We start from the raw sequence: 17,779 nt of genomic DNA, 5'->3' as shown, positions 1-17,779 counted from the left end.
TGAAACCAAAGCCATGAGATAATTGGGGAAGTGGGTGCCCTGGAGGAAGCACAAGCAGGAAGGAGTGTGAGGTTGCCTTATTCTGTCTGAGAAGTAGTGAAATTGTCTGGTTACCTCCATGGATGCAAAGAGCCTGGGAAACAAATGAGAAGAATTGGAAGGCCTTGCACAGTCGAGGAACTATGATGCGATTGAAATAACAGACTTAGTGGCATAGCTCGCTTGACTGGAGGACTCATGGATGAGTGCAGACTTTTCAGGAAGGACAGGCAGGGGAGAAGAGGAGGAGTTGCACTGTGTAAAAGAGCTATATGATTGTCCAGAGCTCCAGTATGAAACAGGAGATAGGTCTGTTGCAAGTCTCTGGGTATGGGCCAGAGGGGGAGAGCAGTAAGCACAACATCATGATGGGTATGTGCTCTAGACCTCCAAACTAGGAGGATGAGGGAGAGGAGGCTTTCTTCAAACAGATAGCAGAAGTTTCCCAATCACAGGCCCTGGTTCTTGTGGGGGACTGCAGTCACCTTGATATCTGCTGGGCAGTGCACAGGCAATCCAGGAAGTTTCTGGAGAGTGCTGGGGACAACTTCCTGGTTTAAGCATTGGAGAGGTCAGCTAGAGGCCCTGTTCTTCTTGACCTACTGCTCATAAGCAGGGATGAATTGGTGGGGAATGCAGTAGTAGTAGTGGATGGCAACTTGGGCAGCAGTGACCATGAGATGATTAAGTTCAGGATCTTGAGGAAAAGAAGGATGGAGTGTAAGGATGCTAGACTTTGAATCTCTCAGGAAACTGATGGGTAGGATCCCCTAGGAGGCCAGTTCGAGGGTGAAAGGAGTCCGGGAGACCAGGATGTACTTTTAAGGAACCTTACTGAAGGGGCAGGAACAAACCATCCTTATGCACAGGAAGACTAACAAATAAGGCAGAAGACCAGCTTGGGTAGCAGGGAACTCACCAGTGAGGTAAAACACACAAAGTATGCTTACAAGAGGTGGAAACTTAAATAACTAGGGAGGAACATGAGAGTATTGCTTGGGCATGCAGTATTGTAATCAGAAAGGCAGAAATTCAACTGGAATTGCAACTAGCAAAGGATGTGAAGGGTAACAGCAAGAAGGGTTTCTATAAGTACGTTTGCAACGAGAAAAATATTAGAGAAAGCTTTGGTTTGTTACTGGTGGGGATCCTCAAAGAATCCTTGGCTCTCATAGTGATAGATGACTTGGAATAGGCTCAAGTATTTAATACCTTTTCACCTCAGTTTTCACAGGCAAGGTCAGCTCCCAAACTACTGCACCTGGCAGCACAGTTGGGGGAGGAGGTAAGCAGCTAACAGTGGTAAAAGAACAGGTTAAGGACTGTTTAGAAAAGCCAGACGTGCAGGTCCATGGGAGTGGATGTTATGCACCAGAGTACTGGGCGAGCTGACAGATGTGATTGCAGAATTACTGACCATATGTTTGAAAACTCATGGCCATTGGGAGAGGTCCCAGCTGACTGGAAAAGGGTACATATAGTGCCCATCTTGAAGAAAGGGAAGAAAGAGGATCTAGGGAACTACAGACCTGTTGGCTTCAACTCAGTCCCTGGTAAAATCATGGAGCAGGTCCTCAAGGAATCCATTTCTAAGCAGTTGGAGAAGGTGATTAGGAACAGTTGGTATGGATTTACCAAGGGCAAGACATGTCTGTCCAACCTGATTGCCTTCTATCGTGAGATGACCAGCTCTGTGGATGTGGGGAGAACAGTGGATGTGATATATCTGGACTTTAGCAACATTTTTTTATATAGTCTCCCACAAAATTCTTGCAAGCAAGCTATAGAAGTATGGATTGGATGAATGTGAATGGACTGTAATGTAGATAGAAAACTGACAGGGTCTTCGGATTCAAAGTGTGTAGTAATCAATGGTTCAATGTCTAGTTGGTAGTTAGCATCAAGTGGAGTGTCCCAAGGGTTGGTTCTGGGCCTGGTTTTGCTCAGTATCTTCAACAGTGACCTGGAAGATGGGATGGCATGCACTCTCAGCAAGTTTGCAGGTGACACCACACTGTGGGGAATAGTATATATGCTGGAGGGTAGGATTAGGATTCACAGAGACCTTGACAAATTGAAGATTGGACCAAAAGAAATCTCACTGATTTCAATAATGACAAGTGCTAAACCCTGCACTTAGGACAGAACAGTCTCATGCACCGGTATGGGCTGGGGACTGACTGGCTAAGCAGGAGCTCTGCAGAAAAGGACCTGGAAGATACAGTGACCAGTAAGCTGAATATGAGCCAACAGCGTGCCCTTGTTGTGAAGAAGGCTAATGACATACTGGACTACATTGGTAGGAGCATTGCTAGCAGATTGAGGGAAGTGATTCTTTATCTCTATTTGGCCCTGGTGAGCTCACATCTGGAGTACTGTTCCCAGTTTTGGGTGCCCCACTACAAAAATGTTGTGGACAAGTTGGAGAGTCCAGCAGAGGTCAGCAAACATGGTTAGGAACCTGGAACGCGGGACTTCTGAGGAGAGGCTGAGGGAACTCATGATTTCTGAGGAGAAACAGTTTCTTTGCCTCTTTTCTTGAACAAGGAACCAGGATATCCCACCTACCAGAGGTAGGGACAATCTTGGGGGTAGCTCTGTCAGGCCTTCAGTCAGTGTAGATGTAGTTGGGGATCTTCTGGAAGGGCTAGACATTTTTTAAATCTGCAGGTCCAGATGCCCTCCACCCGAGGGTGTTGAGGGAGCTGGCAGGGGTCATTGCGGAGCCCTTGGCCCGGCTGTATGAGCATTTATGGTCATCTGGCCAGGTGCCGGGGGATTGGAAACTGGCTAATGTGGTCCCAATTTTCAAGAAGGGAAGGAAGGCAGGCCCGAGTAACTATAGGCCTGTAAACCTAACCTCAGTGCTTAGGAAGATCTTGGAGAGAATCATTAAGGAACACATCTGTGGGGGGCCTGCAGGGGAGATCATGCTCAGGGGCAATCAGCATGGGTTCATCAAAGGCAGGTCCTGCCTGACCAACCTGATTGCCTTTTATGACCAAGCAACTAAATCCTTGGATGATGGTGTCGCTGTGGACGTCATCTTTATAGACTTTAAGAAGGCCTTTGACGCTGTGTCTCACCCCATCTGCATCAAGAGATTAAGCGACTGGCATTGATGCCTGCACAGTTGGATGGGTAAATAATTGGCTGATGGAGCGTGCCCAGAGAGTAGTGGTGGATGGGTTGTATTCAAACTGGCAAGATGTGAGCAGCGGGGTACCCCAGGGCTTGGTCCTCGGGCTCACACTGTTTAACATCTTCATCAGTGGTTTGGATGAGGGAGTGGAAAGCACGCTGTCCAAGTTTGCTTATGACACTAAGATGTGGAGTGAGGTGGACACACTTGAAGGGAGAGGGAGAGGCTGCAACCAGATTTAGACACACTACGGAAGTGGGCAGACAAGAATAGGATGGGGTTCAATGTAGACAAATGCACCTTGGGAGAAGGAATTCACAGCATACATACAGGCTGGGGAGGTCCCTTCTTGAAAGCACAGAGGCAGAAAGGGATCTTGGAGTCATTACTGGCTCCAAGATGAACATGAGCCGCCAGTGCCAGACCGCAGCCAGCAAGGCCAGCCATACTTTGTCAAACATCCAAAGATGCATCTCAAGCCGGTCCAGAGAGGTGATACTCCTCCTCTTTGCAACTGGAGGTACATCTACTCTGCATAAATACAGTAATTGAATGATTTCAAATCCCTGTATGTAAAACATACCAACTTTTCTGAGTGTCCCACCATAGCAAGGCCTATTTTGCTGTGTCTTAACAGAACTAATAACTTCAATGCAATGAACATTTGTAAAGAATCTCAAAGATATTTGTAGTTTGTGACTGTTCTTGGTACACAGTTATAAAAAAGCTGGTGAAGAACCATGAAAAAGCTGGTGAAGAACCTTGACTTTTATTTTCCCCGGCAGTAAAATCCTCTAACACACCAAGGTTCCTTTTCTTTTCTTCTAAGCCTGCTTGGTGGTGCAGTGCATTCCTCCTGACAACCAACCAGTAGTCAGTAGTTGTAAAGTGTCTTTTTTTTTTTTTATGTCTTTGTGTACTTCTTAGAAGTGCTGCTTTCGTAGCTCAGCAAGCAGCAAACCTGCATCCATGAAACAGGTCAGCCTGTGCGGTGACTTGACAGTGAAAGCTGATTGTCAGTAGAAGCAGTTGTCAAGTTTGAAATGAGGTACCATGTCCAAGCTAGAGAGGGTCAAAGGGTCGTTCATTCTCCATGATCACAGAGTCCTTGGTGCTTCTTCAGAGACCTAATCATTTAGTGAAGTCACTGAACAGTCAAGCTATGTTTTGCCAAGACTGTAATAAGTTTTCAGAACTGGATATAGATTTCAAGGCTTGTGATCCCACTGAACAGGAATAAAGCACCAGGATTATTGTAAATGACTGTGCAGACCTGCTGTGTCTGAGCACCTGAGAGCAAATCTAAGTTTGGAGGGAAACACAGGTGGTTCAAGTTCAGTAACAATGTTCCTAGAAGTCACCAACCTATAGGCTGTTCATAACTGTGTTTTCTGATCCTAGTGTAAAGCCAGTACTGTATGTTCTTCCACCATTAATAGTGAAATTAACAAAGAAAATGCTTCTTTTGATGCAAGTGTTTAGATCTGTTCTAGCTTGAAATATATACAATTAAAAAGAGCTTATATAAGTATACTGGGTGCAAGGGTGATATTTTGTAAAAGCAAACTTTAATTAATGCAGTGTCAAAACCAAAAATGTCCTACTGTGAACAAGAGGTTTTTGAAATTTATTTGTGGAAAGAATTAAAATATTGATTGGTATAAAACTTAACTTTTTGTGTACGTATTTTTTTTCTTTAGGGTCCTGTGCTAATAGGAAGTTCTCAGGGTGGTGTTAATATTGAAGATGTTGCAGCAGAGAATCCTGATGCAATAATTAAGGAACCTGTTGATATTGTGGAAGGCATCAAAAAGGAGCAAGCTGTTAGGGTACTTGAAGTACTTTTTCACATTAACATTTAGAGGGGAGTGTCACTTCTTCTAAAATTTACTAAGTATATTTACATGTAGCCTGCTAAGCTGATTTCTTGCTAGGTATTATAATATAGCTTTCAGTTTATAAATCTAGCACCCTGTGTTGGAATTTAACTTAAGGTTCATATATAGAATTATAGAAAATTAGGGTTGAAAGGGACCTTGGGAGGTCATCTAGTCTAACCTGTGCTCAAAGCAGGACCAGGCCCAACCAGATCATTTCAGCCAGGGCTTTGTCAAGCTGGGCCTTAAACTCCAAGGGTGGAGACTCTACCACCTCTCTAGGTAATCCGTTCCAGCGCTTCATCACCCTCCAAGTGAGAGTTTTTCCTAATATCCAACCTAAACCTCCCTTGCTGTAACTTGAGACCATTGCTTCTTGTTTTCTCATCTACCACCAACTGAGAAGAGTCTAGCTCCATCCTCTTTGGAACCACCCTTCAGGTAGTTAAAGGCTGCTATCTGGTCTGCCGCACCCCTACCTCCCCCCCGCCCCCGCAGACTAAATAAGCCTAATTCCCTCAGCCTGTCTTCATAAGTCCATGTGCCCCACCCCCTGAACCAGTTTCATTGCTTCCTGTTAGACTCTTTCCAACTTGTCCAGTTTTGGGCCCCCCACTATAGAAAGGATGGGGACAACAGTACTCCAGATGTGGCCTTATCAGTGCAGAATAGAGTAGAATAACTACTTCCTTAGATCTCCTGGCAACACTTCTACTAATGCAGCCCATATGCTGATGGCCATTTTGGCAGTAAGGGCACTGTAGTGACTTATATCATCTATCTTACTGTCCACTGTAACCCTCAGGTCCTTCTGTGCAGAGCTGCTGCTTAGCCAGGCTGTAGCAGTGCATAGGATTCTTCTGTCCTAAGTGCAGGACTTTGCACTTGCCCTTGTTGAACCTCTTGAGATTTCCTTTGGCCCAATCCTCCAATTTGTCTAGGTCACTCTGAATCCTAAGCCCTACCTTCTAGAGTATCTACCGCACCCCCCAGCTTGGTGTCATCCACGTGCTTGCTGAGGCTGCACTCCATCCCATCTTGCATATTGTTAATGAAGATGTTGAACAAAACTGGTCCCAGGACTCACCCCTGTGGCATTCCACTTGATATTGGCTGCCCACTAGATATTGAGCCATTGACTACTACCCATTGAGCTTGACAATTCTTCCAGCTTTCTGTCCACCGTTCATTCAACCCATACTTTCTCAGCTGGTATGCAGGAATATTGTGGGAGATGGTATCAAAAGCCTTGCTAGAATCAAGGTGTATTATGTCCCCTGTATTCCCCACATTCACAGAGCCAGTTATCTCATGATAGAAGGCAATCAGGTTGGTCAGGCATGACTTGCCCTTGGTGAATCCATGGTGACTGTTCCTAATCGCCTTCTCCTTCAAGTACTTAGAAATGGATTCAAGGACCTGCCTGATTTTTCTGGGGACTGAGAGGTGAGGCTGACTAGTCTTCAGTTCCCTGGATTCTCCTTCTTCCCTTTCTTGAAGATGGGTACTATATTTGCTCTTTTCCAATCATCTGGGACCTCCCCCAATTGCCATGAGTTTTCAAAGATGATGTCCAGTGGCTCTGCAATCACATCAGCCAACTCCCTCGGCACCCTTGAATGCATTGCATCTGGCCCCATGAACTTGTACATGTTTGTTTATCTTTTCTAAATAGTCCCTAACCTGTTTTTTTCCATCACTGAGGACTGCTCAGCTTCTCCCCCAACTGTGTTGCCTGGTGCAGTAGTTTGGGAGCTGACCTTGCCTGTAAAGACCAGCATTGAGCACTTCAGTCTTTTCCTCATCTGTCACAAGGTTGCCTCCTGCCTTTAGTAAAGGATCCACACTTTCCCTGACCTTCCTCTTGTTGCTAGCATGCTTTTAAAAATCCTTGTTACTGTTCACATCCCTTGCTAGCTGCAACTTGTTCTTCTGCCTTTCTGATGCCATCCCTGCATGCTTGAGCAATATTCTTATACTCCTCGCAAATTCTTTGTCCAGGCTTCCGTTTGTAAGCTTCCTTTTTGTATTTAAACTTACCGAAGGGTTCTTTGCTAAGCTAAGCTGGTCACTTGCCACATTTGCTATTCTTCCTGCACATTGGGATGGGTTGTTCCTGCACCCTCAGTAAGGTTGCTTTAAAATATGACCAGCTTTCCTGGACTCCTGACCTCCCAGGCGTTCCTGCCCCTCAGTTCCCTGATGGTGTCAAAGTCTGCTTTTCTGAAGTCCAGGGTCCATATGCTCTTTTCTTCCTTTTGTCAGGATCCTGAACTCGGTCATCTTGTAGTCGCTGCTGCCTAACTTTCCATCCAATTCTACATCCCCCACCAATTCTTCCCTGTTTGTGAGCAGTAGGGCCCTAATTGGTTTCTCCAATGCTTGCACCAGAGAGGTGTCTCCAGTGCTTTCCAAAAACTTGATTGCCTATGCATTGCTGTATTGCACTCCCATCAGATATCAGAGTGATTGAAGTCTCCCATGAAAACCAGAGCCTGTGGTCTGGAAAATTGCACTAGTTGTCTGCAGAAAGCCTTATCTACCTCATCCTCCTGGTCTGGTGGTCTAGAGCAGACACCCACCACAACAACACCCTGGTCACTCTCCTCTGTAGCCTTAACCCAGAGACTTTCAACAGGCCTATCTCCAGTTTCATACTGGAGCTCTGGACAGTTGTACAGCTCTCTTACACAGTGCAACTCCTCCACTGACTCTCATTCCTGAACAGTCTGTATCAATCCATGACCGTGCTCTAGTCATGTGAGCTATCCCACCAAGTCTCTGTTACTGCAATCGCATCATAACTCCTTGACTGTGTGAGGACTTCCAGTTCTTTCTGCCTGTTTCCTAGGCTCCATGCATTTGTGTACAGACACCTGAGGTAACTAGCCGGGTGCCCTACTTTTTCAGGAAAAAAGAAGCCTCTCCTGCTGTGTCCCCTCCTGCTTCTGCTTCCTCAAGGTCCCCCACTCCCTGACTTAGCTCGGGGCTTTTCTCCATTCCCTGGTGAACATAGTTTAAAACCCTCTTCACTAAGGTGGTGAACTTGTGTGTAAAGATGCTCTTCCCTCTCTGTTAGTTAGATACCATCTCTTCCCAGCAATCCTTCTTGGAACAACATCCCATGCTCAAAGAAGCAGAATCCTTGTTGGTGACACTGCCTGCACAGCCATGCATTGATCTGCAGCATGCACCTGCTCCTGCTAGGGCCCTTTCCCTTGAATACAAGTGACATATAATTTGCTAGCCTTTGTAGGGCAATGCAGACTTTTGTGTTTTAAACTAGATAAATCCCATAAATGGAAGTTTTCACTCAAGACAAGTGAAGGTCTATAGCCACAGATTATGCTTGTGCCAAAACAAAATTACCCGCTAGGCTAAGAAGTCCAGTAGCCAGAACTGTAATGATTTAATGATCTCATTATTTCTTTTACTTTCAGCTGGCCCAGAAAATGGGATTTCCCCCTAACTTGGTGGAGGAAGCAGCAGAAAACATGATAAAGATTTATAATCTCTTTCTGATGTATGATGCCACCATGATAGAAATAAACCCTATGGTAGAAGATGCTTCAGGAATTGGTAAAGTTTCCTCCTTTACTAATGCTCATAAGGGGAATTTTAATGTGGCATTTCATAAAGCATATTGTCTGGTGCAGAAACTCTGCTAAAATTTTCCTTTGTGCATAGCGAGATAATTTAACGTGATCCTTTGAAAAATGAATTTAGGAAACTGTAGCACCTAAATAACTAAAGATAAATTCAATGCAATTTGAGTGGCTTTTAGATTCAGTGTGCATTCAGCTCTGTAGACTGCTGGGTACTGGATCAAATGTTTAGAAGTCCTGGTTAGCAGTCAAGACCTTTCAGAAGCGACTAGGCATTAAGGCTCTGAAAAAAACTTGTATCTAAAAATCATACTAACTGAAAATTGGGTCCCCCTTTAAGGTGTTCCAAGTAGGTCAACAAAAAACCTAAGTAATGTTTATGGCTGCTATGGCTGCTTTTTTAAATGAAAATATTCATTCTGCTCTGAAGAGGTGATGTATATACTCAGAGTATTCAACAGATCTTTCATCAATTTTTAGTGCTCGTTGCTAGCCTGTTGTTTTTCCAACAGTCGATTTCTTTTTGTGCTCAAGCAGAGATGTAAGTTGTTATATACTAAGCTATTGCTTCCTCAGAAAAGAAACCTGTGGAAGAACCTTTTTTGTGTTTAAGGGGACTGCATTGGTCTCCTTTGCTCTACCTTTTTATATGAAACCCATACTTTAATCTAAAAGCAGGAACCAAAATGTGGTAAAAATATAATAGAGGTGGTACTGTGGAAGGATTGATGTGACAATTTATCATTTGAGTGGTATGCAGCTGATCCAAGCACATAATAAAACATATCCTAAACTATGAAATAATTCCATTTCAAGAACTGCATTTTTACATGTTACTTGCACTATTCAGGCAGCCATAATCCACTTTCTGATTCTATAACTTGCAGTGCATTTAGGAGACAATGATATGGTATTGTCTAGTCCTGTGATGCTAGTTTACATAAAATATTGTTTTGGCAAAAGTTTGGAGCAAAGATTTCATAAGTACTCACTTTCAACTGGTTTTTTAACATGTATTCTATTGTATGTACATTGGAGAAATAGTTGTGGCTTTAAGTGAGGAGCATTAATGGCATCTTTTGTTTCTGTTTTGTTTTTCAATCTCACAAGTGATGTGTATGGATGCGAAGATAAACTTTGATAGCAATTCAGCATATCGTCAGAAGAAAATCTTTGATCTCCAGGACTGGACGCAGGAGGATGAAAGAGACAGAGATGCGGCTAAAGCCGACCTCAACTACATAGGGTTAGATGGAAACATAGGCTGCCTAGGTATGTAATTTATGTAACAGAGGTTTAAATGCTGTTGTGTTTGCTAATGGAATTCCTAAATGCACTTTTATTTTTTTCTTTAAAGTAAATGGTGCTGGGTTGGCTATGGCCACAATGGATATAATTAAACTTCATGGCGGGACTCCAGCAAATTTCCTTGATGTTGGTGGGGGTGCTACTGTTCATCAAGTAACTGAGGCCTTTAAACTTATTACTTCAGATAAAAAGGTAAGAGAGGGACTGGCATTTCAAGAGTCTGCAGTATTAAATAACAAATTGCATTTTGAAATGACACACAATGATGTTTTCTAAAGATAAGTACTGCCTTAAGGGAGACTACAGAGAGAGAGAGAGCTGTTTTGATCTCTTTGTACTTTATGATATGGACTAAGAAGCCACAAAAACATATTTAAGGGTTTTTTTTCTTACCTATTGAGCCCAGCTTTTTGGACAAAGGAAGTTTCTCAGGTTGTTGCAGAAGGGGCAGAGTGTATTTGAATCTTTTCCATAGAGCCTTTATAGGCATCTTATCAGTTGTTCAAACTTTGCTCAGTTCTGATGTATGTTACATACAAGGTGTTTATAATTTCATAGATTTCATAGACATTTGGGCTGGAAGGGACCTTGGAAGATCGAGTCCAGCCCCCTGCCCCAGGGGCAGGAAGTCAGCAGGGATCATAGGATCCCAGCAAGATAAACATCCAAATATATCTTGAAGGCGTTCAAAGTAGGTGCTTGAACCACCTCTGCCAGCAGTCTGTTCCAAACCTTGGGGGCTCGGACAGTAAAGTTCTTCCTTATGTCCAGCCTGAAACGGTCATGGATCCCTTGAGTATTCTGGGGTGTAAGCTATTGGGGCCAGCTGGCTTGAAGATGTCCAGCCTCTCAAGGTGTTCCTTCACAAGGTTAGCATTGAGAGAGGGTAAGAGATTGCCCTCACCCGGGCCTTTCTGTCCTGTAATGGGCAGGGGCGTCCTTGGGACTAGTGAAAAACCAACGCAAAGTAGCCATTTTGCAAGTTGGCTTTATCCTGGGCGTCAGTAGTCAACTGTCTCGTCTGGTTTAGCAGGGGTCCAGTGTTGCCCTTGCTTTTCCTCCAGCTCTCCCCATGTCTAAAAAAGAACTTTTTATTGTCCTTTATACTGTAGCCAGTTGGAGTTCAGTCGCAAGCTTGGCTTTTCTGGTTTGCGCTCTGTGGGTTTGGACCAGTGCAGAATATTCCTCCTTGGAGGTGGATCCTGTCCTCCATCTTTTGTAGGCCTTTCTTTTCGGATGCAGGAGGTCCGCTAGCTCCTGCAGAGCCGAGGGAGCCACTGTTTCCTTTTGCTGCCTTTCCTCCGAGATGGGATAGACTTTGCTTGTTCATCCAGTTCAGTCTTCCTGAACTCCCCTCCCCTTTTGGGTCGTGGTCCCTTAGGGTCTCACTGACAAGCTTCCTGAGCTTGTCAAAGTCAGCTTTCCTGAAATCGAGGACTTCTGTATTGCTGACTGACTTGCTGGCTTTACGGCGGATGGTGGAAATGATCAGCTTGTGGTCACTGTCACCCAGCTTCCCTTCGATTGTTAGGTTGCTGATTAGGTCGTGCCTGGTTGTAAGTACCAGGTCAAGCAGCAGTTTGCCTCTTGTTGACCCATAGATTTCTTGCATCAGATAGAGCTCATCCACACATGTGAGAGCTTTGCAACCATTTGGATTTGGCTGACTGCTCTTCGCATGAGATGTCTGGGTAGTTGAAGTCTCCCATGACAGCCATAGACCAGGAGCATGAAGCCTCAGCCAATTCCCTGGTGAACTCCTGGTCAAGCTTTTGATCCTGGGTTGGAGGTCTATAGTAGACTCCCACCATTGTGTCCCCTGTGCTGCGTTCCCCATGGGTTTTAACCCAGAGGGTCTCTAGTTGTCCACCCTGGGTGCCAGTGTCGGCTTGCAGGGTCGCATAATGTCCTTGTGCAACTTTAAGCTTTAATAACTTTGGATGTGCACATGACAGAAGCAAACTGTAAACAGAAATTGAAAGCATAATACATTAAGTTTTAAAACGATACAGCTCATATTTCTAGACTTCAACATAACTGCCATCTTTCATAATATAGCATTCGATTGGATTTTCCAACTTGTAGAAAACGTTTTCCAGTTGCTGCTGAATGCTTTCATGAATTGCATGTGTGATCCTTACCCTATGCATAGCTTATACTATGCTAAAAATCTTAATGAATTATGCTTTCAATCGCCACTCACAGCTAGCTTCTATTGTGTATATCCAAAGTTATTAAAATTTAACTTTGCACAAGGAATTTATAAATATGCTGTATACTACTGAATTTACTTTGCTGCTATAAGGTTGCAGCAATGAGAGCAAAATTAACAGATTTACAACTTGGCCAGTAGCTTACTAGAGTGAATGTAAAGTGTATGATGGGGTTCCATGTAACACTGGCATGCTAAAGAGGTGGAAGGAGAGTAGTACAGCTAAGAACAATACACTATACACATGGCTCTTTGATAGTGTTGAATGAGGAGGAAGTTGGGCCACTGGAGGATTGTGTGTGGTGGGAAATAGGTGGGAAGTACTTTTGAGTGAAAGGCCGTATGGATGGGCATTTGATAAGAAATTGAACCAAGTGCTAGTGAGATGTGCCATATCAAATCAAAGAAATGAATGCTGAGTAGCTTTGTTTTATCCAAAAAGCTGCAGTGTGATAGGATTTAGGCCTACAAGTCATAGTCATGTACACTTTATCTTATGTGCCCAAGTCACTTCTAGATCCTGCTGTTACTTAGCAGTACATGGATGACTGTCTTAGCCCTCACTCTTTTTTTTCCCCCCTTGGTTTTGCTCTGTCTTGCCTATTTGGAGACTTTTTAGGTCACATGAAGGGGAGACCCAGATTCTAGGCTGCCCCTTCACCTAGAGCAGGTGGTTGAACTTGCACTTCCCAACAGAGTACCTTGCATTTGCTGTGTATTGGATAAACAGTAGTGGGATAACTTCTGTGTCATTGTGGTTAGGTTCCAGGGCTCATCTCTTGCACTGTACTTGTATCACTGGGTGTTTTGGGGGTTTGCAGACAAAGCAATTTGAACAGGAGTTGAGTTATCGGTGTATTACTACTGTATGCTGTGGTCATCAGAATGTGTTCTTTTAAGACCCTTACAAAAATCAGAAAGAACCATACTAAACCAGGGAAGAAAGCCGTAAGTTCCTAAAAACGTTTGCTTGATCATGAACATTGAGGACAGGTAATCTAAAAACTGTTGCAATGACTTAATGTGAAGGTTAGACCATTGACTCAATGAATACTGTCAAGAAAGTACCGCTTATGCATGTTGAGGAATGGTCATGGCAGCATTTCTGTGACGTGTACAGTGGGAGGGAGTGCAACTTGATATTACAGATATTTAATATCAAATCCATTCATTTGACTGATTAACTGGAGAAATTAGGCTTGTAGACATGGCTTCTGAGGCTTATTATAAAAACTTAGTTTTATGATGAAAGGCTTTCACATTACTTAATTGTTGTATGATTGCTGTTTAACAGCTAATAAGGTCGCAGTTGTTAACAAGGAGGGGACAAGGTAATGTACTATCACAATTTCAGAAGGGTTAAACTGCAGTCTGTTTGGATTTCCATCTTCTATGGAATCTCTACAGAAGGCTGTAAATAGAATTTTTTGTTTGTTTGTTTTACAATCCCATGGTGGGATGTCAGTAACCTGGCTTGATGTTTTTAAGACGGCTGATTAATTGAAATCTGGGCTTTGTTGGTCATCTTAAAGGAAGTAGATAATGTGCTGGCAGTTGACTTGAATAAATGTGAAGGTAATAAATGTTAAGGTAATGAATGCTTTGGAGACTAAGTGAATGTTTAGGGCCACTGTTGTGTAGTACAGGCTTTCTGACTTTTAAGCAGGGGACTTTTAAGCTAGGGACTGTACCAGTGTGACCCACATGCCTGCAGGCTGTGAATTGCTTAGGGGGGCACCTCTCCTCTCTCAGTGCTCCACCATGTCATGTGCACAGATACTTTTTCCCCTCTGTAATGTATTGTGCCATGTGTGGAGGCTCCCTATTGCACTGCTCTGCATGTGAACTCTAGCTCTCTTGGATTGGTTGAAGGCACTTGCATAGAACAGCTAGTCACCAGTCCTCATGTTCCTTATGTCCAAGCTAGTTAATTGACCAGCTGGTTAACTGATGCTTTTGAGACTCTGACTTTTTTATTCACAATTCTGGGTTTATCTTGTACATCAAGTTTGCACCCTTAACATTGCTAACATAGTGGCACTCTTGAAAGGATCTTGAGGCACCCCATCAAGAAATACTGCTCTAGAATAAAGAAACCCTACATTCATAATCATGTACTTAGCATTGCACATGTGGAGGTTGAATTTTCAGAACTGATTGTTAGAAATCAGGCCACCTTTTAGTGAATATTTTAAAATATTTAATTCATATTTAATTTTGAATGATAATTCTGTTGCTGACTGTGTGTGTGTGTGTGGGGGGGTGGGGAACCAAACAAACCTATATGCTACTTCCTTACTAGGTACTGGCTATTCTGGTCAATATTTTTGGAGGCATTATGCGATGTGATGTTATTGCACAAGGGATCATTATGGCAGTAAAAGACTTGGACCTGAAAATACCTATTGTAGTACGATTGCAAGGTATGTACTTCTTCTGTGTACTGCATAAATACATCTATTTTATTTTATAGCAGCAAAAAATTACAACAGTTAAACCATTCTGTTGTTATTTTGAAGAGAAGAGGTACTTTTTTTTTTTTAATGGAGAAAAAAACTTCTTGAGACCTTATTTCTTGAGACCTTGTAAATATTAATGACTTGCCAATTGGGGCTTTTCTATCTTTGTACCCATTTTTACTTAAGATATATTTTTTAGAACTAATAAAATTGGTGGTGCTGCTGCAGAGACCTCCTGTTATGGAGTATAATTAAGTCAAAATAGAGGTGTTCTGGCAGAACTGTCCTGGAACACTTGAACATCATCAATTCATGCTGTAACTGACTTTGCTAGGGAGTGTTAATACATGTTTGGTAATACTAAAGTCTGTTATGTTAAAACTACTTGCTTTTTAAGGTACACGAGTTGATGATGCCAAAGCTTTAATAACAGCTAGTGGTCTTAAAATTCTTGCCTGTGATGACTTGGATGAAGCTGCTAAAATGGTGAGCAGAAAAGTTTAGTAATATAAGATCTGCAATAGATGCTGTGCTTTAACACGTCTCAAATTCCCCAGTTAATAAACAAGAGTAGATTGGGATAAAATATTGTTAAGCCTTTAGCCTGCCTAATGCCATCTACTATAAAAAGCACTTGAAGCAGTGTGAGTAGTGGATAAGGCAGCAAATTACTTTGTAGACAGACGGTAGTGTATCTGGAACTTCAGCACTTAAGGACTTGCTTTATTGGTAGAGGAGAAACTTGAGCAGATTGTTGGTTGCATGTCTTTTTTGTGCATGAGTGGGGCAGGGCTGTGGCTGGGCTCTGCCAGGCTGGGAGGCTCCACCCTCCCAACACCGCTGCCACTGCCCACCTGCCGTGCTCAGCTGAGCCTGCCCTCCTAGCCCTGGTCCAGACCCCCATGGGGAAGAGGCTGATACTGCCACTTCTGCCAGGAGCACTGCACTTTTCTTGCAGGCTCATCTGTGCATGGTGAATGGACAGTGGTGCGGGGCAGGGAGGTGCAGCAAAGGTGAATTTTGGGGTGGCTATAGCCCCCAAGCCCTCTGCCACCCCCCCCCCCAGTAGGTGATAGAAAAGAAACTTAGCCATTCCACCCATCTTCAAAGTTTATCTAAAAGATCTTATTTGAAAGGCTCATACTAAGTGCAACACTTTAAAAAGTGTAGTGCTTTGTCAAAAATACTTCCAATTCCAAACCAAGGTTAATACTTTCTAACTGGTCTGTCTGTAATATGAACTGTACGTGGCCCTTTGTCCTGGGGTTGAATGCTTCAGAAATATAGCAGCAGTTACTGAATGGGAAAATCTGGTTACTTTGATTCCCATGGCTCTGAGTTTTTGTTTTAAGACATTTTATAAGTCCTGTTAAGATGGCCAGGTTCTTAATGGACTACTAGACTATTTTTGTGGCAAGGTATGCATATGTAAGTTTCTTTTTTCTGAAAAGTAATTGTTCCTGGCATGACTTTTGAGGTCAATTAAGCAGTCTCTTTTTTAAAATGCTTACTGTAATTTGTTCGTGTTTTTAATTTTCTTTGTTTCCTTTTTCCAGGTTGTGAAACTCTCAGAAATAGTAACCTTAGCAAAGCAAGCTCAAGTGGATGTCAAGTTTCAGTTGCCAATATGAAAAGAAAGGTGTCATGAAAGTGTTTAATGTGCTATTCTTTTGAAACATTGTTGTTCTGTAGTATTTTCATTTTTGTGTGGAGGTTTTAATTGCTTGACAGGTGCACAAACTTTGAAGTACCTGATCCTACATTCAGGTTAATATTAAATGGTCAGCGCTTGTGTAAAAGTTTGTATTGCTGATATTTAGTCTTTTTAGTTGCAGTTCCAACCTCTCCAGCTTCTGGTGCAGAATATCACTTGCAATATACTCATTCATCATTGTCAAAAATGAAGCTTTTGTTTGAAAATTGATTCTTTTGAATAACATCTGAAGTTATTTTTAATTGTAAATTCATATTACTAGATTCAGGAAAGAAGATGTAATGATTAGATTCTTTAGCGCTCAAAATATGGAGGAATGTATTGAAACGGTATCTTTATATTGAAGACGCTTGTACTCAGCAGTATAACAAATGGACTCGAACACACCAATCATTATTTATAAGCGAGGCATTTGAACACTCCCAGGAATATTCAAGAAGTGCTTTGTTGGAATGGCGGGTTAATTAACTTGACAAGACAACTGAATCACTACAAAATATACTGTAGCACTTAAGTCTTTATGATCTCTGGTGTCTACTGAATAGCATCAGATAGTTTTGTAAATGAACAAATAAAGTATATTTCCTTGATGTTTGGCAGACATAACATACAGAGAAGAACTAGAATGTCTATTGTACATTAATAAAATGTCTCCGGAGAGATTAGTATTGTAGTCTTTTGTCCATCACTAACTCAATCAATTTCTCAGTTAAGTGAGCTCCTAAATTAATTTACACCCCCTCATAAGGTCAGCCAACAGGCTTACGTGTGTATGCCTAAACCCAGCCAGCCAGCAGGCGAAGAACTTTAAATGAATCTATAAAAAAAGGCCTTCAACTGCAACATCTAAACTTAATGAAACAAACTTTGCAAGTTGGGGTTGGCAACCAACAACTCCCAGTCTGGATTCAGCTGTTGTAGAGGTTGGATCCAGCCTCGGAAGGTCTGGGGCAGCATGGAGAATTGGGTAGCATGGAGTTGTGCTGAGCCACCTGTCTCCTTTGTAGCACCCTCCTCCACAGCCTTTTTTGCTGTGCTCTCCCAGCCTGTACTTTCATGTGCAGAGGAGTCTTGTACCTGTAGCAAGAATACATGCAGGCACCTTGAACTCTCCAGGGGGAAAGATTTACAGCCTGTGACAGGGAGCCAGGTCTCAAACTCTGACCCAGGATGACAAAGTATTGCTTACCCCTGTACTAGGTGATTTACATGATACTATCCCTGTTGGCTCATCATACGTTCACTTTCTGTAAAACTACTCTTTGAAATAGCAGTGTTTGAACAGGAGTCAGCTTAGGGCAAGGCCACCTACACCAGTGAATAAAATACCCTGTTTGGGCCTTGGTTGCTGGGGTCTCTGAGCTCCTACTCTCTGTGTGTGTGTGTGTGTGTGTGTGTGTGTGTGTGTGTGTGTGTGTGTGTG

At 42.9% G+C, this 17,779-nt stretch overlaps 1 protein-coding gene across 3 annotated transcripts in view; it reads left to right on the top strand.

Moving 5' to 3' along the window:
- SUCLA2 (succinate-CoA ligase ADP-forming beta subunit) overlaps positions 1-17,779 on the top strand; it is a 79,582-nt gene that overhangs the window by 23,852 nt on the left and 37,951 nt on the right. Inside the window, exons 5-11 of one of the 3 annotated variants that reach the window (XM_019529931.1) lie at positions 4,882-5,010; positions 8,499-8,637; positions 9,774-9,935; positions 10,021-10,163; positions 14,486-14,606; positions 15,040-15,128; positions 16,199-17,018. In XM_019529931.1, the coding sequence (XP_019385476.1) occupies positions 4,882-5,010; positions 8,499-8,637; positions 9,774-9,935; positions 10,021-10,163; positions 14,486-14,606; positions 15,040-15,128; positions 16,199-16,273 (858 nt within the window). In that variant the 3' untranslated portion in view covers positions 16,274-17,018. Of the gene's footprint in view, positions 1-4,881; positions 5,011-8,498; positions 8,638-9,773; positions 9,936-10,020; positions 10,164-14,485; positions 14,607-15,039; positions 15,129-16,198; positions 17,019-17,779 lie in introns of those variants that run through there. The other 2 variants (XM_019529933.1, XM_019529932.1) reach the window with 2 other exon arrangements.

The sequence above is a fragment of the Crocodylus porosus genome, unplaced genomic scaffold, assembly GCF_001723895.1.
Source record: "Crocodylus porosus isolate Cpor-Errol unplaced genomic scaffold, CroPor_comp1, whole genome shotgun sequence".
In the NCBI taxonomy this organism is placed as follows: Eukaryota; Metazoa; Chordata; order Crocodylia; family Crocodylidae; genus Crocodylus; species Crocodylus porosus.
Note: the sequence above shows the minus strand (reverse complement) of the source record. Positions and strands in the feature narration are given on the sequence as shown.